We start from the raw sequence: 27,002 nt of genomic DNA, 5'->3' as shown, positions 1-27,002 counted from the left end.
CCTACATCAATAGAAGGCTAATATCCAGTATATAGAATGAACTCAAGAAGTTAAACTCAAGAGAATAAAATAACCTTATTTAAAAATGGGGGGCAGATCTAGACCAAGAATTCTCAACTGAAAAATATCAAATGGCTGAGAAGCACTTAAAGACATTCCTTATTTTTCTTCCCTTGGATTGTGTTAGTTTTTATCTACTTTTTTAAAGTGTTATTTTTATTTATTTGTTGAGAATTACATGCATTTATACAATATATTTTCATCATGTCCATTGACTATTATTTCCCTCTAACTTCCTATAATGCCCCTGTCTCCCTTAATTTTGTCTTCTCTCTTTCACACCTGAATCAAATTAGTGCCCCTTATATGTATGTGAACTTGAAGTCCTGCACTTGAGCATTCCTGACTTATCAGAAATCAATCCCTAAAGGAGAGTTACTGTTTTACCCTCAGCAATGACCCCCTATTGATGGGAGGAGGGCCTTGGAGTATTCTGACCTACTCATGCTGGGATTTTGATTGTTCAGGCCACCAGAATTGATGTGAGCTGATGTATGCAACAGAGTTATGCATCTGGTTTATTTTTGTACAAGCAAAGTTTTATTTTCAATGTGATAGGACATTTACATTCCCTGAGTTTCTAATGTTTCTATCTGCCAGTCATTGGCAAGTCTTACTACTCTACATCACAAAAGGGATTTTATTCAAGATGAGATTTTGCAAATTGTCAAGTGATATTGTAGGTTTGAAATTTACTGATAATTTTGAATGAGCATGAATCTACTTAGAATGTGTTTTGGATATTATTATTTGGATATTATTATAATATTTGTATATTATTGGAAAATATTGTTAGCCTCCAACCAGCATCACACTATGAGATGAAGTTTGATATCTAGACAACCACCCCTGGAACATTTAGGTAAAGGTTAAGCTTATCTCCAACCCTGGTTAAGTAGTTACTTAGATTACATTTTGTCTCAAGACTTAGGGGATGATTTTCTTGTAGGTCAGGGAAGAACATTCGAGACACTGGTGAAGAGTCACAAAGTCAGATATGGGTATTTCTTAGTTTTCAAATAAGGGAGAATAAAAACCCACCTCAATATTTTATTATATGCACACACACACACACACACACACACACACACACACACACACACACACACAAACACACACACACACGATATACATATAAACAGGGCATATTTGTCAGGGCTCTGAGTATATGCCTGGTACTTGCAGAGTTCAGAAGAGCATGGTAGGTTCTTTGAAACTGAAGTTATAGATGTTTGTGAGTCACCATATGGGTGCTGAGTACTGTATCCAGGGTTGTAGGAAGTGTATCCAGTGCTCTCACTACTGAGCCATCCCTTCATCCCCACTTCCCATATATGGAGAAAGAAGAGAAGCAACTTTTGCCCTCCGACCCTTTAAAAACTGCAATCTCATGCTTGTACCACAGCCTTACTAGAAATCTGGCATTTATACCTTAGTTAATTTATAAACCTTAGTCTTCCATTTATACCTCATCCTTTATGTGAGTCTTTGTACCACCTATCTATGGTCATTTTCCTTATTATAGTGAGGAGAATGCTGTGATCAAAATTGAATTAACAGCTATTGCACATGTTTTAAGAATGGGCAGGCAGTATTATACTACATGAAGCCATATTGATGTGTCTAGTGCTGCCACCTGCGGCCATGGTGATGTCTGGGTACATGCTGTTTCTAAGGGCCATGTCTGGGCCCATGGTCCTCCTGCAGTGAGGGTCTATTTTGATGTTCATGGCCTGTGTTACCACAGAAGGCCATGTGGATGTTCATAATCTGTGGGATATTGATGTGATTGGCCTGCACTGCTACCTGGGGCCATGGTGATATCCTTGGCTTGTGCTGCCACAAAGGGCTATTATGGAATCCTTGGCCCATATAGTAGTAGAGGCATGCTAATGTCCATGCTCTTTACTGCCACTAGAGACTATGCATGTGGCATGTGCTGATGCTGTAGATCATGTGGATGTCAGTGGTCTGTGCTGTTCCAGGAACTATGTCTAAGTCCATGATCCACACTCATACTGATTGTAAAGGGCAAGGAAACTACATTTGTCATTGGTACTGATGACTGTAGATGCACAATAAAGAAAGAGGGACAAAGAAGCCTTCTGGGACAAGCCCTCTGCCATCTCCTATCAAAAGACTAACAGCCTAGACAGAAAGCTTTTGAAGAGAACTCTTGAAATTGTGAGGATGATGCTGAAGTATAGCTTTCAACAACTGATGGTTTTTGAAAGGTGATGCATATCTGAAAGGACCAAGTATTTTTAAAGGACTGACCACTGGGAATTTGATCTTGTTCTACACAGTATATAAGCAACACAAATTGAAGTTGTTCTTCTTTTCCTCTTCCCCCTTCTCTTTCTCTTTTTTCTTCTCCTCTTCCTCTTCCTCCTTCTTCTTTTTGGAATAGAGGAGGTCACAGGGAGAATAGTTGGAATGGTTGGGAAGTAAGTGTACTCTGAATTGATGATATGAGATATTCCCCCAAATCAATAAAAGTAGTATGAAAAATTATTTTTAAAATTTTGCATTTTTAAATTATTATGTGTATCTGATATGTGGGCCACATGTAGAAATCAGAGGACAGCTTTGTGTTCTGGGGTCAAAATTGTGTTATTAGGGTAGCACAACAAGTCTATCTGTTGAACTACTTCATCTGTCCAATAATATTTTTATTTTAATCATCTCATACATTATATCTTGACTACACTTTTCTCTTTCTCCACTCCACTCCCACCTTCTCTCTCTCAAATTTACTTTTTCTTTGTTTCTCATCACAGAACAGCCCTATAACTCCTATGGAAATAGAAGCAGTCATTAAAAGTCTCCAAACTAAAAACTGGTCAGGTCCAGATGTTTAGCACAGAATCCTACTAGACTTTCAAAGAAAAGCTGATACCAACTATCTTCAAACTTTTCCACAAAACATAAAGAGAAGGAATACTGGCAAACTAATTCCATGTGGTCACAGTTAACCTTGATACTTAGACCACACAAAGAATTATCAAAGAAAGAATTTCATACTGATTTCTCTTATGAATATTGGTGCAAAAGTACTCAGTAAAATACAAAACAAACCCAGAAACATACCAAAACATGATCAAGTAGGTCTTAACCCAGGTTGTAGAGACAGTTCAATATATAGAGATACATAAAATTAATCCACCATCTAAATAACCTTAAGGAAAAAAAATCACATGGCCTTCTCATTAGATGCTGAAGAAGCCTTTGAAAAAATACAACACCAACCACATATGCAGACTTGACCCACACCCCCTGTACATATGTAGCAAATGTGGAGTTTGATCATCATGTGGATCTCTCAGTGACTGGAATGGGAGCTATCCCTAAAGCTGTTGCCTGTCTGTGAAATATGCTCTCCTAACTGGGCTGCACTGTCTGGCCTCAGAGGAGAGCATGCTTTTAGCCCTGCATAACTTGATGTGCTATGGTAGTGGGGAATAGCCAGGAGGGTCACCACTGTCTCAGCAGAGAAAGGCATTGGGGTAAGGAAGGGACTGTGCAAGGGAGAACTGGAATGTGGAATAGTAATCAGGATATAAAGTGAATAAATAAATTAAAGGTGAAACTTTCAGTACTCCACTCACAAATATTATATGTGCTGGAGGTGATAGATTTCTTGATTAATTGATATCACCATCTATACTTTAAAATTACAACTTCAAAATTGTATCTCATTAGTAGATGCAATAATTATTTATCAATACAAATGACTGCTCAAGCTGGACTTGCTGGCACATGCCTATAATCCTAACACTAGGGGACAAGAGGATCAAGAGTTCAAGATGTGTTTCAACTACATTGAATTTGAAGTCAATATGGGTTATGCAAGACCCTGTCTAAAAATCCCAATTAAGCAAGCAAACAAGCAAGCAAAGTTTTTACAAAGAAAATCATAAAATGATAAACAGACCCTAGCCTTGACTTTCTGTCATTCATGTTTTAGCAGATTTCTTCATCTTCATTGAAATAACAAATGAACTTATGAGAAAAAAGGATTATGGGCAGAGTCCTCTGAGACTCTTTAGTTCATCAGAATCTCACAGACTGCCATCATCCTGACTAGAAAGCCAACAATGGTCTCTATAATATAATCCAGCCTGCAACCACTGCTGCTTCCAGGCACAGGTGTCACAATTCTGTCTACACATTTCCCTGCAATAAAAATACCCAAGGGCTGCCTTATAGATGGGACAAGACCATAGGATCTGTGAAGTTTCTGGGAGCTAGAGATAAAGTAGACTCTGAGAAATGTTTCTGTTTCATTTGGAGGTAAACTCATTTTAGCAGATACTTTCTACAGCATGAAAATAACACAAACCAGTGAGTTATCCAGCCACTCTTCTTTCAATATATTCCAATCTATAAAGTCATAGGATTCTGCAACAAGAAACTTTACTGGGTTTTTACAAAATATTCCTCAACTCTGGCATATGAAATGGATTAAAGTACCTTATACACACAACTACCCATGTGATGTGAACATTTATCTTTTTGCTAGCTGTGGAGAAAAAATGAGTGGGAAGAGGAAGGAGGAGGAGAGATGTGACGTGACAAGGAGGAGACAGGGGCTGTGACTAGATCCCAGGCCTACAAGAGCTTCAGAGTGAGCTATGCTTACCAACCTGACAGGAGGAACATGGCCCAGCCTGTGGGCTTTCTAATGGTTTCTATCTGCCTGTTTCACAGCATTTTCAGTTTTCAGGAGGAAGGTAAGGAATGAAATGAATATGGCTGCGGTGAATTTTTGGAGAAACAGCCTAGTGCATCATGTGAAATGTTCTGTGGGGTAAAGGCCATCCTGATTACATGTGTTCTAATAAATGAAAAGGCAAGTTTTTTAGAAAACATGATTCCCCAAAGGCTCAAACTTGGCAAGAAGAAACTAACAGCAGAGAAAGAATGAGAATGCAAACTGTGATTTTCTGGTGCCAGAAGTGACATCACAGAACAATTTCTCTATTTAGGTACGTTTGAAATACCTACATAAGGAGAAAAGGAGACTCAGTTTTGGAGGGCCCATTTTATTTCCTTATCAAAGTTGTGTTGTCCTGAGTGACTCTGAAATGGCTCTTTAAGGAAGGATTGCTTCCTGGTTCCTTAGTGTTGTGAGGATTGTGTGGAGCTGTGCAAACTACTTTTTAATGGAGTGGCTAGGAGTATATACTAATTTAAGTACTCTCATCATGTCTTTGCATCTAAAAATAATTAAAAGCCAGAGTCTATAAGGATTTAAAAGTGAAAGAGCCAAAAGAGGAAGAGAAGATTCTCTTTGTATAACCACTTTTCTATCAATTGGAATTCCACTTTATGATTATTGAAAGGCAACACTTTTTGCCATAGATATGTGTTTTTATGTGAAAAATTTAAATAATGCTTATTTGTTTTTGTGCATGTACACTTAGATATCATGGTGTGCATGTTGAGATCAAATTAAAACTGTTCTCTACTTCCACTGTAGAGATTCTGGGGACCAAACTCATGTCATCAGGCTTTGTCAGAAAACACTTTTATTCCCTGATCCATCTTTCTGGCCCAGTTTTCTCTTTTACCTTGTTCAACACAGTACATAATCTAAGAAGCTAGTTAAGATGCTCCTAAGATTTTTCTACTTCCAACATCTGTCTTTATAGGGATTGGTGTCTCATTCCTCTAAGTATTATTACCATCACCATCTCTGCTATATAAAGTGAGATCCCGGAAATCCTGAGCATATTATCCTATACATCGAATGAGTCCCTGATCTTTTGCCTTTGATCATCCAATTATTTCTTCTCTATGATTCTCCTTTAAATGTGGACATTTGATTTCTGGAGTTCCAAAGCTACCATTAGTGTCCTCCCACAACTTACTTTGTGTGTATAAGTATTTTGCCTTCATGCATATACAAATACCATGTGCATGCCTGGTGACCATGAAGGGTGAAAGATGTCCCCTGGAATAGGAATGACAGTTGGTTTTGAGTTGCCATATGAGTACTGAAAACTGAACCTAAGTCCCCTGCAAGAGCAGCGAGCCCTCTTAAACACAGAGTCATCTCCAGTTGTCACATCATTTTTTGTTTTATGTTGATTTTTGTGGGTGGTGGTGGTGGTGGAGGCTCATCACTTGTGAGAGACCAGTTTATTCTTTCCACAATGTGGGTGCTAGGGATCTTACTTGGTTCCTCAGACTGGCTTGGTGGCAAGTACCTTTACCTTCCAGGTCCCTATAAGCCTTTTGTTTGAGCCACTGAAGTGTGTACTGAAGGCTTGCGCTAACTCTAGTCGATGTGGGCTGCAATGATCAAATTCCTTCATTAGTCAGTCTGAAGATGAGAGCATATGATCAAAACTTAGAGGCTTTCTACTTTCAGAGAAATCCAATAATGAAACTTATTTACCTAGCATTTTGGCAGTGATATTGTGGTAGGCTTTGGGGTAAAGTATTAAATATCATAGATATCTCAGTCAATGATTTAACAGACCAGTGGGAAGACAGAAGGAACAGGCCTTGAGTGGTACATACTGAAACCATTATGCTTATGACCTGCAGAAGAAGTGATAGTTGGAAACACTTTACAGATGGTTGGTTTAACTGATCTCTTTCCAAGATTAAAATTATTATTTTAGGTATAAAATATATAACCAATAACTGGGAAATAGTAACCTCTCCTTTTTGCTGTTACTTCTACATTTGTTTAATTTTTTATTCCTAAGAATTTCATATGTACACACATATAATAAAAATAATTATATATACACTTGTTTCCTCTTTCAATTTACCCCAATATGTACTATTCATTACATTTTTAGCATAATAATTTTACTGATTTCTTGGGGAGGAATTTTATGTAATGTACCCCATCACAGTAAATTTCTAGTCCTCCCATATCTATCCTTTTCCTTGTGACCTCCTTGAAAACCAAGTCCAATTTATGCCATCCTTATACTCACTGAAGCATGGCTAACCTGCAGTAGCCTGCTTCTTAAATATAACTGAATAATTTCCCTTCTGTGCCCAAATCAGAAGCCCTTAATTGTGGAGAGATAACTTCCTCATTCTTAATACACTTTAAGAGTTTTCTTCAATAGCTTAATGTTAGGCTACATCTTTGAGGGGTGATGGCAGCTGGGGATGGTGTAAGGATTCTACAGAAGCCTTCTATGTCTGTCTTTCTCAACTAGTCAACAGTCATCAATATGACTGCAGAAACAGTCTGTTGGTCTTTACAGTCAGTAGGAACATGGATCATGGGCTTCCACATGGCTTCTGGTGACAGCAAAAACCATGAACATGGCCCTAGCCTGCAGTAGACCCACAGTTACAGAAAAGACCCTTAGAGGCAGCCTGCACTGCAAAAAATTACCATAGCCTCAGGCAGACATGCATCAACATGGCCCCCAGTGGCAATGAGGCCCTTGAACATAAACATAGATTTAGGTTGAAATTCAGACCAATGACGTCTTCATGCCCTTTGGTGGTAACACTGGTCACAAACATCACTCCAGACCTTGGCTGCAGTAGGACTCCTGACCCAGACATGGCCCTGGGTGGTAGCATGGATCAAACATCACCAAGGCATCAGGTGGTATTCCAGGCAACCCACAGAAGTATGGACCCCTGTCACAGTGTGGTGCACATGTATCAACATGGGCCCACATTACAGCACAGACCACAGGCATCCACATGGCTTTTGGTGCTAACATAGGTCATGGATATCAACACAGACCCTGGCTTTGGTAGGACCATGGGTCTAGGAATAGTGCTCAGTGTTAGTGTGGATCTGAAAATCACCATGGCCTCAGGTGGCAGCATAGGCAATTCCCAGAGGAAGCATAGCCCCCCCCAAACATCAACTGTACTTTAGGTGGCAGCGCAGACCATGGACATCCACAAGAACTTTGGTATTATTACCGACTATAAATATCATCACAGATCCCCACATTAGTAAAACCATGGATCCAGACATGGCCCCTGACTGCAGCACTGGCCCAGACATTATCATGGCCACAGGTGCTAGTTCAGACCATTTAGATCTATATGGCCCCAACATTAGTATGGCCCATGGAGATTATCATGGCTTCAGGGAGCAGTGTAGACCATACTTATTCATATGGCCTTTGAGGTGATATGGGATACAGACATCAACAGAGAGAGACCCTGGCTGCAGTAGGACCACAGATCCAGACATGTCATTTGAAGGTAGCACACAGACACATATCACCATGGTGTTCAGTGGCAGTGCAGTTCACTCACATCAGTATGGTCCCCAGTGTTGCTGCATCTCATCATGTCTCCAGATCTGCCTCTTTCCACAGTACATGTACTGCTCCATTTTATCTATCTTTCCAATCTCTCCATCACTATTTTCTCTTTACAGTGGTGCCTTCTGCCTGTCCCATGAAGGCACAGTGACCTGAGTGTCTGTTGCTGTCTGCAACCCCAAATGGCTGTTGTTTTTATCCATTATCTAGTTAATGGCACCCATGTGAGCATCAAACATGGAGCCATGGAATACTATCAGTAGCTGAGCCCTCAAAGAAGAATGATGCTCTCTCCCAGAAGCCTTTGGCTGCCAATAGCTCCCCAGTAAGGCATGTGCCTGCAGAGATCACCTCCCACACCTCCCATGTCTATGCTGGAACTTAGGTTTTATTGATCGTTTGCAAAACAACTACAGCTGCTATGAGTATAATAGCCAAGTCATTCCAAGTCCAGAGAACATAATTTCACACTTCTCACATTTATTCTCATATTTTTCTGCTTCCTTTTCTGCATTGTTTGCCAAACCCCAATGAGAGGGTCTTGGTATAAATGTCCCATTTGAGGCTGAACACGTAATACCCCATGTTTTCTTGTTTCAAAGATCTCCTTACTCATATTTTGATATTAGTCGTAGAGAGCAACCCCAAAATCACTCTTCTTCTTCTTTTTTTTTTTTTTTGTTGCTTAATAATGTTGTTTTATTTACAGTTTTCTATGAAGAAATATCATGACCAAGACAACTCTATAAAAAGAAAAAAATTAATTGTGGCTGACTTACAGTTTCAAAGGTTTAGTCCATTAGCGCCATGGGGGATGGGCAGGGAAGCATGGCAGCATGCAGGTAGATATGGAGTTGGAGAATATGAGTGTTAGATATTTTGATCCAAACACAGCACAAAGAGATTGTATGTCACACTGAACATAGCTGGAGCAAAACTGAGACCTTACATAAACATCCACAGTGACACTTTTTCCAAAAAAGCCACACCTACTCCAATGTTATAGCTCCCAATGTCACTACCTATGGGGCAAGCATTGAAATACATGAGTTTATGGGTGCCATAACTATTCAAACTGCAAGAGTGATATGTTCTTGTGCTGATAAGGGGACAGTTGTACTGTCTAATTTTGTGTCAACTTGACTCAGGTTAGAGTCAACAGAGAGAAAGGAACCACACCTCGGGAAATATCTCTGAGATTCAGATGTAAGACATTTTCTTAATCAATGATCAATGGGGAAGCACCCAACACATGGTGGGTGCAAAATCCCTCTTCTTGCAAAACACTTCTATTTTTAATTTCTGTAACTTTGGATTACTGTGTATAGTGGAATTGGTTGGTAGGTAATCACAAGTGGAGGTTGGGTTACATTTTTTTCTTTCAGTTGCATTGATTGTTTTATATAATTGTTGGAGAGTGTTTTGACTTCCTGTTCTTCTGACCCTATTGAGATGTGCTGTTTTCTGTGACTCTTTTTAGAGGAATATCTGCATTCCATTTAGCTAGGGGTTTTATGAAATACAGTGTGGATTATCAAATGGATTACTGACATAATCCTGTATTGGCTATGTGCCAACAGGATCAAGAGTAAGGCTGGATACTCAGAACCAAGGTGACTAGATGGAGTCAAACCCCCAAGTTACACCCTGGGTTCTGGGAATCTTCTAGAGACAAAAAATCCATTTCATATTCACTAAAGTCTACTAACCAAGAGCTGTGGTTAGAACCACAGGCTCGGAATAAATTCTGGAACCACCATTGTATGAGGTCAAGGTTCTGCAGCAGCAACTTTAACAATGGGAAGACAACTCTCACAATGACTAGAGAGACCAAAACTGAACTTTTAAAAAATATTTTCTCTCATATAATACATTCCAAATGCAGTTTCTTTTCCCTCCACTCCAGTAGTTTCTACAGCACCCTCCCGCTCCCACAGTACTTCAACTCCTACATTTCCCTTTAGACAAAAGCAGGTCTCTAGGGATATCAATTGAACACAACACAACAAGATAAATCAATACAGGCACAAATCTTCATATCAAGGCTGAGTGAATGTAAGAGTTCAAGAGGAGGTAAAAGGATGCCTGAACAAGTTACTTCTATTAGAAGTCCCACAAAACACCAAGCCTACATCCATAACATATGCAAAAGACCTAGATCAGAATCATGGAATTTTCATGATTGTCACTTCAGTCTCTGTGCAAAGCTCTACTATTTAATGGGACCTTGGGCACCAGGGCTAATGCTTAGCCCTGCAGTGACCTATGAGGCCGCAGGACTAGCGTCACAGTCACTTAGGGTACTCTCTTGTCTTGTAGAAGCTATGATACTTCAATACATAAATTTAAAGATAATTAATAAGTTTGTATGGCCTGAGCTTACACAGGTCTTCTGCATGCTGTCACAGTTGCTGTGAGTTCAAATGTACAACTATAAAAATGCAATTTTTTATAATTGAATTTTGTGAGATTTTTTTTCTCTTTAATTCTAAATGTTAAACTTAATGAAATAAAAATCTGTTTCTAATTGTATTTTTCAGATTATTATGCACCAACTATAGGTAAGTTTGTTTTTAAAAACCTCCTATTAGACATTGCAAAATATGTGGTAAGTGGTGACGCAGAGTATCTCATATTAATATTTCATAGTTTCATAAAATGTTATTTTGTGTATATATACAGAAAAAAGTAAATTCCTCTATAATAGTTAAAGGTTTTATAGGACTTGGATTTGCATGGATCTGGAACATGCTGTCACAGCAGCAGTGAGTTCAAATGTGCAACATTCCTGCTGTGAATGGAAAACAGTCTTTATATCTGTCCACTGCATCTGGCTTTGACATTTCTTTTATTTAAATTTATTAATACTTTTACTTGTTTACATTTAAAATTTTATCTCCCTTCCCAGTCTTCCCTCCTCAACCTTCTTCCCATTAACTCCTCCCACCCACTTCTGCCTCACTCCTATAGCATCTCCCTTTATTAGGACATCAAACTTCTACAAGACCAAGTGTCCCAATTTGATGCCAGATAAGACAGTTCTCTTCTACATATGTAGTGGGAGCCATGTACTGGGACATATATACTCTTTTGTTGGTGGTATAGTCCCTGGGAGCTTTGACACTGTTGTTCTTGCTATGAGGTTTCAAACCCCTGCTGTTCCTTTGGTTCTCCTCCTAACTCCTAAATTGGGGTCCCCATGCTCAGTCCAATGGTTGGTAGCTGCACCTGTCTTAGTCAGGTGCTGAAACAGTCTCACAGAAGACAGCCATGCAGGGCTCCTGTCTACAAACACATCTTGGCATCAGAAATAATGTGTGTTGGGATTTGGTGTCTGAAGACAGAAGGGATCAAACAGTTGGATGGTCACTGGATAACCTATTCAGCCTTTGCTTTATTTATGTCCCTGAATTTCCTTTAGACAGGAACAATTCTGGGTTAAAAAGTTTGAGATGGGCGGGTGGCCCCATCTCGTCACTGGGGACCATGACTACTTCTGGAGGTGATCTTTTCAAGTTCTATCTCCCCATTGGATTATTGGATATTTTAGCTAATGTCATCACTATTGAATCCTAAAAGCCTCTCCTGTCCCTGAAATCTGGGACTTTCTAGTGGTTTCCCACCCACTAATGTTACTTATTTTTATTCATTTTCCTGGCCCTCTAGACTTTTGTCTCTTCCCATACCTGATACTGTCCACATTTTGCCTTCATCTCCCATTTCCCACCCATTTTCCTCCCCTCTTCGTCTCCCATAATTATTTTGTTTTCTCTTATAAGTGGTTTTGAAGCACCCAGATTTTGGCCTTACTTCTTGTTAACCTTCATATGGTCTGTGAGTTGTATAGTAAGTATTCTGAGATTGTGGGGTGATATTCATTCATAAGTGAATACATACCATGTTTTTTTGGGGGGTGGGTTATCTTATTCAGGATAATATTTTCTAGTTCCATCCATTTGTCTACAAATTTCATGAAGTCCTTTTTAATATCCTAGTTGTATTCCACTGTGTAAGTGTACCACATTTTTGTACCCGTACCCATTATTCCATTAAAGGGCATCTAGTTTTTTTTGCAGCTTTTGGCTATTATAAATAAGGGTGCTTTAAACATAGTGGAACATGTGACAATGTTATTTGTTGGGTATCTTTTGTGTAAATTCCAAGTAGTGGAATAGCTGGTACTTCCGGTAGAACTATTTCTGTGTTTTTGAGGAACTACCAGATTGATTTCCAAAGTAGTTTTAGCAGATTGCAATTCTACCAGCAAAGTTCATCTTTATCCACATCCTTGACAGTAGCTGCTGTCACAAAAGTTTTTTTTTTTTTTTTTTTTTTTTTTTTTTTTTTTTTTTTTTTTTTTTTTATCTCAGCCATTCTAATTTGTATAAGGCAGAACATCAGGGCCAGTTTGATTTTCATGTCCTGAAAAATTAAGGATGTTAAATATTTTTTCAGTACTTCTCAGCCATCCAAATTTCTTGAGTTGAAACATTATTTAGCTTTGTGCCCTGTTTTTTATTTCTTTTTCTTTATCAAATATTCTCTGCATTTATATTTTAGATGTTATGTTATCCCTTTCTCCCAATCCCATCCTCCATCCCCCTCCCATTGCCTTCATGAATGGTGTTCTGTCTCCCATCAAACCTCTCTCACCTCAGCATTTTGGCATTTCCATTCTGCTACACCAGGAAAGTGAGCTTTCACTGGAACAAAGGCTTTTCCTACCATTGATGTCAGAAAATGTTATCCTCTGCTGCATATGCACCTGGAGCAATGGGTATCTCCATGCCAACTCATTGGTTGGTGATTTAGTCCCTGAGAGCTGCATTGGGTTTGGTTAGTTGGTAATTTTGTTCTCCCCATGGGGTTGCAGACCCTTTCAGATCCCCCAGTCTTTTCTTTAGCTCCTTCATTGGAGTCCTCGTGTTCAGTCTCATGGTTAGCTGCAAGCATCCTCTTCTGTATCAGTATGGCTTTGGAAAAGCTTCTGTGGAGGCATCAATATCATGTTCTTGCCCATAAGCACAACTTGGCATGAACAAAACTGCTTGGGTTTAGTGGCTGCATATGGGGTATATCCCTAGGTAAGGAAGTCTCTGGTTGATATTTTCTCCAATCCCTGTTCCTCTATTTGTCCCATTATTCCCTCCCATGAATGTTTTGTTCTTTCTTCTAAGAAGAACTGAGGCATCCATGTTTTGGCCTTCTTTCTTTTTGAGCTTCATAAGTTCTGTGGATGTTTTCTTGGGTATTCGAAAACTTTTGGGCTAGTATCCCCTAATCAGTGAGTACATACCATGAGTGTTTTTTTGTGACTGGGTTACCTCACTCAGAATGATTGTTGTATCACATGTAGGACTGGTAAAAATCTTTTCACAATCTGTAGGTTGTCATTTTGTCCTATTGACAGTGTCCTTTGTCTGACAGAGCTTTTAGTTTCATGAGATGTCATTTGTCAATGTTTGATTTTAGAGCTTGAGTCATTGGTGTTCTGTTCAGGAAAAATTTTCTCCCGTGGCAATGTGTTCAAGGCTATTTCCCACATTCTCTCCCATTACATTCAGATTTAAAAATCACATCTCATGATCATGATTGAGAACTTTAAGAATGACATAAATAGCTCTCTTAATGAAATTCAGGAGAACAAAGGCAAACAAGCAGAAGACTTTAAAGAGGGAACACAAAAATCCCTTAAAAAATTAAAGTAAAACCCAAGCAAATTTGTGCAGAAACTGAAAAAAAATTCAGGATCTAAAATTGGAAAAAGAAAAGAAATAAGTCACATAGGAAGACAACCCTGGAGAGAGAAAATCTAGGAAAGAGATAAGGACTCACAGATACAAGCATCATAAACAGAATACAAGATATAGAAGAGAGAATCTCAGGGGAAGAAAATACCATATAAAACATTAACACAACAGTCAAAGAAAAAAGCAAAATTAAAAAAGCTCCTATCCCAGAAAATCCAATTTATAATAAGTCCAGGATATAGTAAGAAGACCAAACCTAAGGATAATAGGTATAGAAAAGAGAAAAGATTCCCAATTAAAGGGTCAATAAATATTTTAACAATATTATAGAAGAAAACTTTTATAGTGTAAAGAAAGGGATGCCTATAAACAAACAAAAAGCCTACTAAAACTCCAAATAGATTGAATTTGAAAAGAATTTTATCCTGTCACATAATAGCCCAAACACCAAACATTATAAACAAAAAAATAATATTAAAAGCACTAAGGGAAAAAGATCAAGTAACATATGAAGGCAGACCTATCTGAATTATACCAGATATCTCAACAGAGACTATGAAAGCAAGAAAGTTCTGGGGAGATGTCATATAGAAACTAAGAGAACACAAAAGCCAGTCCAGGTTACTATACTCAGAAAAGCTATTAATTAACATAGATGAAAAAACCCAAGATATTCCATGAAAAAAATGAATTTATACAATATCTTTCCACAAATCCAGCCCTACAAAGGATAATAGGTGGAAAACTCCAAATCAAGTTAAGAAACTACATCCTACAAAAAGCAAAAATGTAACCTTCTTCAACTAGACCCCAAAAATAACAGAAAGCAACTATTCCTAAATATCCAACTTCAATGGATTCAATTCTCCATTAAAAAGACCTAGACTAACAGAATGAATACATAACCAGAACCCAGCATTTGATGCATACAGTAAACCCACGTCAGTGACAATGACAGACACTGCCTCTCAGTAAAAGGCTGGAAAAAAATTTCCAAGTAAATGACCACAAGAAACAAGCTGGAATATCTAGACTAATAACAAATAAAATCAACTTTCTGCCAAAAGTTATCAAAAAAGGCAAAGAAGGACAGTTCTATTTCATCAAAGGAAAAATCTACCAATATGAATTCTCAAATTTCAACAGGTCTGCTCTAAATGCAAGGGCACCCACATTTATAAAATAAACTTTACTAAAGCTCAAATCACACATTTCTCCTCACACAATAATATTGGAAGACTTCAACATTGTACTTTCCTCAATAAAGAAAGACATCAAAACAGAAGCTAAAGAGAGTCACAGTGAAACTAATAGAAGTTATGAACCAAATGGATTTAATAGATATCTATAGAACATTTTATCCTAAAACAAAACAGAAAAATATACCCTTTTCTCAGGACCTCAGTGGAACTTTTCCAAAACTGACTATATGATTCTTCATTAAACAAGACACAGCACAAGGAAGAAGGCTAACATAATTTTATAAGATCACCATGGACTAAGGCTGTACTTCAACAACAACAAAAAAGAGACATGCACATGGAAGCTAAACAATGCTCTACTCAATGATAACTTGGTCAAGGTAGAAATAAGGAAAGAAATTAATGACGTTTTAGAATGTAATGGAAATAAAGGCACAACATATCAAAGCTTATAGGACAAATGGGACCCCATAAAATCACAACATTTCTGTAAGGCAAAAGACACTGTTATTAGGTCAAACAATCAACAAACAGATTGGGAAAAATTCTTTACAAATCCTATATCTGATAGAGGTTTAAAATCCAACATATACAAAAAACTCAAGGTAGATTCCAGAGAATCAAAATATCTTATTAAAATGGAGTACAGAACTAAACAGAGAATTCACAACTGAGAAATATCAAATGGACAAGAAGCACCTAAATAAATGTTCAACATACTTAGACATTAGAGAAAGCAAATCAAAAATCCACTCAGATTTGACCTCACACCAGTCAGAATTGCTAAGATCAAAAACTCAGATGACAGCAGGTGCTCAAAAGAATGTGGAGAAAGTGGAACACTCCTTCATTTTTGGTGGGATTGCAAGATGGCACAACCTCTCTGGAAATTAGTTTGGTGGTTCCATGGGAAACTGGACATAGTGCTATCTGAGGAACCAACTATGCCATTCCAGGGCATATACCAAAAGATGCTCCAACATGTAATAAGGACACATAGTCCACTATGTTTATAGCAGCCTTATTTATAATAGGCAGAACATAAAAAACCCACATGTTCTTTCACAGAGGAATGAATACAGATAGTGTGGTAAATTTACATAATGGAGTACTACTCAGTGATTAAAAGCAATGACTTCATGAAATTCTTAGGCAATTGGATGAGTCTAGAAAGTATCATCCTGTGTGAGGTAACTCAGTCACAAATGAAAACACATGGTATGTACTCACTGATAAGTAGATATTAGTCCATGGGCTTGAAACACCCATGATACAACATACATACCACATGAATCTCCAAAGGAAAAAAAAAAGCAAAGAGTGAATGCTTCAGTCCTCCTTGAAGGGGGAACAGTATAATCAAGGGAAATAGAAAGTGGGAGGCTCTTGGGAGGGAGAAAGGAAGGGAAGAGGAAAGAACCAGTTATAGGAAAAAATGGAGAAGATGTACAGAGAGTCAGGAATTTAAACAGAGGTGTGTAGCAATATGGAATGGGGAACTGGTGGTAGCCACCAGAAAGTCCCAGATGCCAGAAAAGCAAGAGCCTCTCAGGATCTCTTGGAGATGAAATTAACTGAAATACCCAACAAAGGAGAGGGAGAATCTGTTGATTCCATATTCAGAGGTTAGGTATGGCCTCCTTTTAAGGGATGTGGCCACCCATCCATCTCCAAAATATGAGCCCAGAATTTTTCCTGTATAAAGGTAATATGAGAACAAAGAGAGGAGCAGAGACAGAAGGAAAGTCCATCCAGACTCAGCCTCACCTGGGGATCTACCCCACATACAGACACCAAGGCCAGATAAAATTGCTGATGCCAAAATATGCTTGCTGACATGAGCCTGATACAGCTGTCTCCTGAGAGGCTCTGCCAGATTCTGACCAATACAGATATGGATGCTCAAAGCCATTCATTGGTTTGAACACAGGGACCCCATTGGAGGAGTTAGGGGATGTATTGAAGGAGCTGAAGGGTCCTTAGTTGGCATCAGTGGGAAAGGAGTCCCTTGGTCCTGTGAAAGCTTGATGCCCCAGTGGAGAGGAATGCTCAGGTGGTTACATAGTAGTGGATGGTGGGTGGATTGGGGAGGACACTCTTAAAAGCTGGGTAAGGGGAGGTAGGATAGGGCAGTTGCAGAAGAAAAACCAGGAAAAGGAATAACTTTTGAAATATACATAAATAAAATATCCAATTAAAATGTGTCAATTGACATTCTTCTACATGCTGACTTACAGTTACACCAGAACCATTTATTGAAAATAATGGTCTTTTATCTAAAGTATGTTTTTATATTTTTTGTCAAAGATTAGGTGACATTAAGTGGGTGTGGGTTTATTTCTGTGTGTTTAATTCTATTCCTTTGGTCTTCTTGTCTTTCTTTCTACCAATACCATGTGTTTTTTTTATTTTTGTTTTTGTTTTTATCACGATTCCTCTTTAGCACAGCTTGAGGTCAGGGATGTTGATTCCCAAAGAAGTTCCTTTTTATTTTTTTCTTGTTTTAATGTATCTATTTTCTTCTTTAATCTTTTTGTACAGTCTAGACTTTATCCCTTCATAATCATTCTCCATCCCTCTCTCTTTCTTCCCCTATCTCCAAGAGGATGTCCCCATGCCCCCACCCCACCTCATCAGGCCTCAACACTCCTAGGGATCTCAAGTCTCTTCAGGGTTAGGTTCATCTTCTCTCACTGAGACCAGACTAGGCAGTCCTCTGTTGTATATGTGTCAGTGGCCTCATATCATCTGATGTATTCTGCCTGGTTTATGGCTTACTGTCTGAGAATTCGCTGGGATCTATTTCAGTTGAGATTGCTACTCTTCCCTGTGAGCTACCCTCATCCTCCTCAGCTTCTTACAGATTTCCCCCAATTCAACACAAGGTCCCTGACTTTCTTTCATTAGTTTGATACTAGTATCTGCATCTGACTCTTTCAGCTGTTTGGCCTCCAAGAGGGCAGCCATGTTAGCTTCTTGTCTGCAAGCATACCACAGCATCAATAACAGTGTCAGGACCCTGGGCCCCTTGAACTAGATCCAAATTGAGGATTGTCCTTGGACCTTCTTTCTCTCATGCTCTTCTACATATGTGTCCTAGCAGTTCCTTTGAAACCCCAAGGGCCATCAGATAAAATGGAAACAGGCAACTTGAGGAGGTACGAAGTAGAGGGGACGCTCCAGGGCGTAGCAGAAAGCTGGGAAGTGAGAGACTCTCAGAACTCAAAGGGTGTGAGGTTGGAGGAAGTGCTCTACAGTAATGATGGGGGACTTGTAGTGCTCACAGTGGAGAGACGGAAAATCAGGTAGATGTATGGGATTGCCATCCCACAGTCTAATTCTCTGCCACAAGTAGTACTTTTATTGTTGAGAATTGTTTTTTGTTATTTTTTGTTATTCCATATGAAGTTGAGAATTTTGAAAGGGGTTGCAGAGAATCTGTAGGTTGATTTTAGTAATTGATGTTAATCCTATCAATCCATGAACATGGGAGATCTTTCTATCTTCTGAGGTTTTCTTTGGTTTCTTTCTTCAGAGGCTTGAGTTTCTTATAATATAAAACTTTCACTTGCTTGGTTAGTTAGGATTACATCAAGATAGTTTATATCTTTTTTGTGAAGGCTGTTGTTTCTCTAACTTCTTTCTTAGCCCATTTATTCTTTGTGTAGAGGAAGGATACTGATTTGTTTGCATTAATTTTATATCCAGTCAACTTGATGAAGTTGTTGATGTGGTATAGGAGTTCTGTAGTAGAATATTTGGGTGGCTTACATATCTTATCTTCTGCATCCTGTATCTCCTACGAGCCTGGTCATTATAGGTCTCCTTGAGTCAGGCTGTCTCTGTTAGTGTAGTTATGATGGACATCCTAGGAATTGAGCTGTATCTCTGAGCCTGGTTAAGATGGACCTCCTGGGAGTCAAGTTGTCCCTGGATGTGGGCGGGGGTCTGTTGTGCCAGCTCTGCCTGATGCAGAGTTGTGGGCCATAAGTTAAATGTGTTTCCAGTAGGGCAAGATGAATAGTGCTTGCCTCAGCTGAGCCCCATGGAGTTCTCAGTTGGGCCAGGTATTGGGACAGGGGTTTTCTTACCTGTGTGCCTATTTATGATGGACCTCCTGGAAGTCAAGCTGTCTTTGTATGGCAGTAGGGGTCTGAAGCACCAGCTCTGCCTCAAGCTATCTGACAATATTTATACTCCTTTATTCACAATAATCCCTGATCCTGAGGAGGATGGTGTGTGCTATAGATGTGTCATTTAAGGCTGAGCATCCTACAGTATCTTGTTCTCCACATATTGAACAGTTCTGGGTGTCTATTAATTGTCATCTACTTCAAAACAAGCTTTTGTGATGAGAGTTGAGTACTGTAGTCATCTATGGGTATAACTATTAGCTCACAGGAATGATGAGGTGAGTAAGAAGTGCTACCCCTAGCTGAGTAGCTATTGATAATTGATAGCTACTAAAAGAGAAAGTTCTCTTAAAGAATATGGACTCATCAAACTACTGTCTAGTGGACTGCCACTTATACAATAATATATAGGGCTTAGATTTAGCTGAGTATGTAATGGGTTGTGGTTCTAGGAGAAATTATTTGAGGGAGTGAGAATTACAAAACAAATAAAGTATGAAGTTCTCAAAGAATTAATAAAAATACCAAAATAATTAAAAACTAGTAATTTTTATTATTACTTAAGTGATTAAATGTGTCATTATGGATATATCAAACTGTTATTTTCTTTTTTTAAAGATTGAATACTTCAAAAAATAACAAATCAGACTTTCCTGTGTTGTTCATATGGTCATTTTTGGTAATAGCTTAATATACTATAAAAGATGTGTTTCTTTAAAATTTTCTTATCGATATTTTATCTCTAACTTTCTATTTTTAATCAAGTTACTTTATTTTTAATTGTGTGTGTGTGTATGTGTGTGTGTATGTGGCTATGTGTATATAAGTATTGTTGCCCAAAGAGTCCAGGAGAGAGCATTAGATTTCATGGTCCATCCTTACCTCTTCTTGGGGTGTTACAATCATTCTCTCCCTAATCCATGATGTTATTTCAGTTTCAGGAAGAGGGTCTAGGATATTGAGTGTTCATGTGTGGCTGAACACTCCATAGACACCTATTCTTTGTACTTTGTCCAGTTGTGATTTGTAATGGAATTGGAATTTTAGTTAGAATGCTATTCCAACTAAACCCATAAACACAGGACTATTGTAAGCTAGTTGACTTGAGATAGAACCTTTAATATACATGATATTATGGAAGAGAAATAACTCATAATACCCTTTTAATAACCATGTAAAATAATAGGTTACTAGTAAAGCTGGCAAAATTATTAGAATCTGGCTTTGTGGTTGATATAAATGTATTATAAATTATCCATAAATTATCTTTATGAATAATTAATGTTAAAAGCCATTCAAACATCGATGAGAGAGGAATTACTACTCTGTTTTATAAGGATGATGAAGTACTTTGGAATTAAACCATTAAGAAATGTAATGTATAGGATACATAGAAAGCCTGCCAAAATTTTCTCAGAGGAGGTCTGGAAGCATAGATAAGTGCGTGCCCAGAATTCACAAAACCTGGGTTTAATCCCCAGCAATGAAAAAAGATTACGATTTCTATAAAGTAAATCAATTTAGGAGAACAAAACTAGATGTGGAAATAGAACTTATATTTTATATATTGTGGTTTGAATAGGTATGCCTCCCATGGACTCACATTGAATGTTTGGTCCATAGTGGGTAGCAGCGTTAGGAGGTGTGACATTTCTGGACTAAATGTGGCCTTGCTGAAGGAAGTGTGTCACTGTAGAGGTGGGCTTTGAAGTCTCTTATGGTGAATCTACTCCCAGTGTGTGATAGACAGTATTCTGCTGCCTATGGATCAAGATGTAGAATTTTAGCTCCTTCTACAGCACTGTGTCTATGTGCTTCCATGCTTCCCATCATGATAATAATGGACTAAACCTCTGAAACTGTAAGCCAGTCCTAATTAAAATTTTTTCTTTGAAGGAAATGCTGTGGTGTGGTCATAGTGTCTCTTCCTTGACATCATCTCATGCCAGTATTGCTTTTCTACAGACTAGTGTAACTATTAATCTCATTTGCTAGAAGGGTCTGTTTTAAAGTCTATGATTGAAGTGAACTATACCTAAATTCTTATTTTTCAGAGTCTGTAATTAGAAATCCAGAGACAGAAGGTAAGTTGATCAGACATTTTTGTTATTAATATATGTTCTTTCTCTTTAAACTTTTCTTTAATTGTATGTGTATGGGTGTTTTGCCTGTCTGTATGTCTTTTCACCACATGAGTCCCTACTGTCAGTAGCAGACCAAAGAAAGCATCAAATTTCCTGGTTCTGAAGTTACAAATGGTTGTGAACAGACATATAGGTGCTGACAATTGAAATCAAGTCCTTTGGAAGAGCATCTAGTGCTCTTAACCACAAGTAATTTCTTCAGTCCCTCTGTGTTGTCTTCTGATTTCATAAAAATGAGAACTTAGTGATTTTGTTTTTAGTATTTTTTCTCTTTTTTTCCCTAAAACATTGTGTATGTCCTTTGTGAACAGATAAAAGAGTAAAATGAACCCCCATGAATTCTTACCAGGACTAAAAATGTATATTTTTAAAATTCTGCCATTCTAATAGGGAATAACAGATTTTAAAATTCATATACAAAATCAGCCAATAATAATTTGGAGTATTGTGAACAAAATGGTACTGAAGTAGAAAACCAGTTTTTTATATAATCAGTTGCCTAACTATATTAAAAATATTTCAATATAATACAAATGATATTGACCTAGGTGCGGTTAAATTAGTAATAATTTTTGATGCTTGTGGGATCCAGTTTGTGGTGGTTTAAATAAAATTGAACCAAATAGGCTCAGAGGGAGTGAGTGGTATTATTCGTAGCTGCAGCCTTGTTGGAATATTAGGGAGTATTAGTCCTTTTGTTGGAAGAGGTCACTAGAGGGTAGGCTTTGAGGTCTCAGAAGCTCAAGCCAGTTCACTTCTGGTTGTTTGTTGATCCAGATGTAGAGCTCATAGCTTCTTATTTAGTACCATGTCTACCTGTATGCTGCCATGTTGGCTCCATGATAATAGTGGTCTAACCTTTTAAATATGTTAGTCCAATGAAATGTTTTCCTTTATAAGAGATGCCAGGGTCATAATGCCCCTAAGACCCAGGTCTTGCATTTTTTTTTTTTTTTACAATGGTGATTACATTTCTAATAGTGGCCTTGATCTCTAAAGTAAGAGATTCTGAGGAAGAACTCACCATTTTAAGAGTCACATTTAGTTTTTAGTTATGTATGTGCTTGTGTCAGCATTTAGGTGTGCTCTTTTTAGTCCATGTGCAAATGCCTATGAAGGCCACATGTATATAGGGTCCTTCTTGGAGCCTAAGTTACAGAGAATTGTGAGCTGTTACACTGGGGTACTTAGAAATGAACATGGATCATCTGCAATAACATTATGTCCTTTTATTATTGGTTATTTTATTTATTTACATTTCAAATGTTACCCCTTTCACGATTTGCCCTCTGAAATGCCCCCATCCTCTCTTCCTCCACCTGCTTCTATGAGGATGACCTCCACCCACTCCCACCTCACCAAATTAGAATGACCCTATGCTGAGGCCTCAAGCCTTCACAGGACAAAGGGTCTCTAACCCACTGATGCCTGATAAGGCCATCCTCTCCTACATATGCAGCTGGAGTGTTGGGTCCCTCAATGTATGATCTTTGCTTTGTGGTTTAGTTCTTGGGAGCTCTTTGCGATCTAGTTGGATGTGGAGGCAGAGGCAAAAGGATTACAATTTTGAGGCCAGTCTGGGCTACACAATATGTGTTCTTAGCCACTAAGCCATCTCTTTAGCCTGGAAAGAACTCACTTAAAAATTTAAAATAGAATAGTTAAAAAAAATATCTAATACATTTAAGGAAAGGGTATGTGTGACACAATTCCATTTTAATTAAAAATATATTGTGTTAAATGCTTTAAAATTTACAATAATTTCATATACATAAACAATGTATTTTGTTCATTTTCTTTTATAACACCCTATATCACTCCTCACATTTTTTATTTTCCTTTCCTCCTTTCATGCCTTCTTCATTTTTTTATTATTCTGGCAACTAACTGAGTTAAGTTAGTGATACCCACTGGACTGTTGACTGATCTTGTTAGCTTGGTGCTAGGCAGTTCACTACACCTGAAGTGAGTTGAGAGAAATGGCCATGCCGTGTCTAAGAGATGGCATGCCAAAGCTCTTCTTTCCATCTATAGACATTACATTCTTTTCACACACTGTAGGAGACATTCCATTTGCCTTATGTGTATATGTGTGGGTATTGACATAGATTTCTCATTTAGTGCAAGCATTTATTCTTAAAAAAGGAACACTACTTGCATACTCAGAGACAGAAAAAGAATTTTTGTTTCCTTTTAGATGGTGCATGTGTCTTTCCATTCTGGTATAAAAGTGAAATATTTTATGACTGTATCAATTTCAATTTGAAACACAAGTGGTGTTCTTTGAACAAGACCTTTCAAGGTTACTGGAAGTACTGTGCTCTTTCAGGTAAGAGCTTGAATCACAGATGGAAGGGTCAACTTTGTCTTGGGGATCATTTGGCATGATAGACAAGAACTTGGGAGCAAATTCCATTATGGAAATAAATGGCACACAAAGTCTTTGTTGTTGGTGAGTGAGTGCATATGGTATAAGTGCAGATGAGTAACTGTGCGTGTGTGGCAGCCAGAGGTCAATGTAACATATCTCCTTTTATTACTCTTTACCTATTTATTATTTTTTTGATACAGGGTCTCTTTCTAAACTTGGAGATTGGTGATTTGATGAAGCCACCTCCTGTTAAACAAGCCCAGGGGATTCTCTTCTCTCTGTCTTTCCCTAGAGTTGAGATTGGAGGCATGTATACCTAGAGTTTTATTTGGGTCCTAGTCATCTGAAGCTGGGTCCTCATTTTTCAGTGAGGACTATAGATACTGAAATGTCTCTCAAGTTCCCAACATGCATACTTTCTGAAAATATCAAAATCACATAGATTTAATGATGTACTAAAAGTGTCTTTTTATTTCATTATCTTGATTTAAAAAAGAAAAAACCTCCTAGTAAATCATCAAAGGATAAATGGATTGCAATCTTCGGAAGCTACATGGACTAGAGAAAAACAGATTGTGTAGAAGTGTGTGTGTGTGTGTGTGTGTGTGTGTGTGTGTGTGTGTGTGTGTACTTAGAATAATAAATTATGCCTCTTCCACTGACTCCTTCTTTTACAGACTATGCTCCATGTATTTTTCCTTTCTGGTACAGACGTATGATCTACTGGGACTGCACAGAAGATGGGGAGTTGTTCGGAAAAAAGTGGTGTTCACTCACCCCAAATTATAACAAAGACCTTGTTTGGAAATATTGTATATAACAGTGAGATTTATTGGATGATGATGATGATTGTTTTGGGAGAGAAGGAAGAAAAATACTAATTCTTCTTGGAAAGGACTTTTTCTCCTTTCTTTTGGTCCAGGGGGAAGAGGTTAAATCTTCATTACAAGTTTCTTTTTAGCTTAAAGATTGTTTTTCTGGGATGCAAGTTAAAGATATTCTGACTATAGATGACTTAGTGTCTACATGATAGATTGTGGAATTTTTAAGACGAAGAGTTATTGTTCAGCCTTCACTTTATATTTGCAATGTGCATGAAATAAAACCATTAAAATCATATCAGTGTCAAAGAAATCTGTCAATCTAGTTTTATTTTTAGTTGTTATAGTCACACTACTCAGTTGGGGACATTGATAATAGGCGATGTAATGTATGTGTGGGAAATAATGGAGTATGGGAAATCTCTAAAAATTATTTTTGATTTTGATTTAAAGATTAATGTGATTCAGTTAAATCACTTAGAAGTTTGTTGCTGAAAAAAGGCTAAAATTTGAGAACATAATTCTTTCCCTGATCCCTGTCTACTTTTCTTTATATCTGAACCAAGTTGAATCATGCTTCACAATTTCCTTTTCTTGCACCATTTGTATCTGACAGTGAAGAATACACAGAACATGTTCATACATTCACCCAAAAGGGCATAGCTGACCTCTAAATCCTTACTAATAAAAAATAGGGTTTTCTATGGAAATACCATAGAAATACAAAGCAGCTTTGAAATACTCTACTGGGAAGCAGAAGCTTCCTACATTGTCCAAAATGTAAAGTCAACTGAGAACAATTCAAAGATGGATTTCAAAAACAATATACTCAGGAATTTTCAACACTAGACAGTAAGAGCTGTATTTGATACTATGTGAATTGGTGGGCATTACACCTATCTCCTACTTTATTTAGAACATAAAGGAGCCTATGAAAACCACAACCACCATGGGATTGGTGCTATATGTAACAAGATAATTGGAATAGATGCAATGAGTTTGTCAGCATCATCATATGACATATGATTGGGTAGATGCAGGGTCCCATGTTCAGTGGTCCTCATTTTAGAACTCAGGTAGCAATTTCAATCTTAGCTAATGTTCATATTCAATTTTAGTCTTCTTCATGTGTATTCATGTGTGAGTCTGTGCCTCTGCTACTGGCACTGACTATGGGGTCCCTTGGAAGCTAGGTAAGAGTTCTACCACTGGGTTATATTCTCAATGCTTCATATCAGTCCTATAGAAGGGGAATACTTGCTGAATGTGGATGCCTGGCTTTACCAAGTCCCATTCAGTAACAGAAACTAAGAGATGACACCTTTTATCAAATACAAAGGAAATTACTACATGCTCCTACTGCCTTTTAATGTCTTTTGTCATGTGACTGGGCCTGCCCCTACTATTCCTAGTGAGTCTCATGTGTATTTTATTTCTTGTACATATGGTCATCTTCAAAAGAGGAAATTTAGAGTTTTCAAAGAAGGGCAATTGTCTTATTTAACATCCCCACCAGAACCAGTGAACCAAATGTACTGAGTTACACACTGTCATAGAAGCAAGGGGAAGGGGGCTGGGATATGAGGACCTCAGAAAGGAAACTGGGAAAGAGAATAACATTTGAAATGTATGTAAAATATATAAAAGATTTGCCTTTTTAGAGCCATCCCACTGCCATCAGGACTCACGGCCTGCCTGCAGTGAGCTGAGCAACCAGGATCCCCAGAAGTGCTCTCCATCCCGAGACCATGGATGAGTCACCACTTTATCTCCACTGAATATTCCAGGAGAGACAGCCAGGAACTCTCAGGGCACAGGTATTGCAGTGCTGCCTGGGGTCTGACCCTTCTGGACTCCTTCTGGAGCTAGAGTTGGCCCACCATCATCAGAACTCACAGCCTGCCCACAAAGAGCTGAATACAAAAAAAATCTCCCTTCTGAACCCATAGAAACACAGGCACCCAGGAGAAACAAGCTCCAGTCAGAGACAAGATCAAGTAGCATCACAGCTAAGAAGATGGCAATTGGCAAGCACAAGAACCTAAGTAACAGACAACCTGACAACATCAGAAGGAATTTCTTCCACCATAGTAAGGGGTAAATATCTCAAAAAAACAAGATTTGTACTTAAAATCATAGCTCACGATGATACTGGAGGGCCTCAAGAAGCACATGAATAACTCCCTTAAAGAAATACAGAAGAACACAGGTAAACAAGTAGCAACCCTTGAAGAGGAAACAAAAAATAACTAGA

The 27,002-nt window shown here is 38.1% G+C and overlaps 1 protein-coding gene across 2 annotated transcripts; it reads left to right on the top strand.

Annotated features, from left to right (window-relative positions):
* Positions 1 to 4,720: 4,720 nt before the first annotated feature.
* On the top strand, positions 4,721 to 24,747 carry BSPH1 (binder of sperm protein homolog 1; the record flags this gene model as incomplete). 2 transcript variants are annotated; one of them, XM_080908528.1, is made up of 5 exons in its annotated part: positions 4,721 to 4,793; positions 10,868 to 10,888; positions 21,467 to 21,496; positions 23,754 to 23,885; positions 24,605 to 24,747. In XM_080908528.1, 5 exons carry the CDS (start codon positions 4,721 to 4,723, stop codon positions 24,745 to 24,747), a joined length of 399 nt encoding a protein of 132 aa, XP_080764654.1. The 2 variants fall into 2 exon arrangements, with proteins under 2 accessions (XP_080764654.1, XP_080764655.1); XM_080908529.1 differs by lacking the exon at positions 21,467 to 21,496.
* Positions 24,748 to 27,002: the final 2,255 nt, after the last annotated feature.

Source organism: Micromys minutus (assembly GCF_963924665.1).
Source record: "Micromys minutus genome assembly, chromosome: 32".
NCBI classification, from domain to species: Eukaryota; Metazoa; Chordata; class Mammalia; order Rodentia; family Muridae; genus Micromys; species Micromys minutus.
The sequence above is the reverse complement of the archived record's forward strand: the minus strand, read 5'-3'. Positions and strand labels throughout refer to the sequence as shown.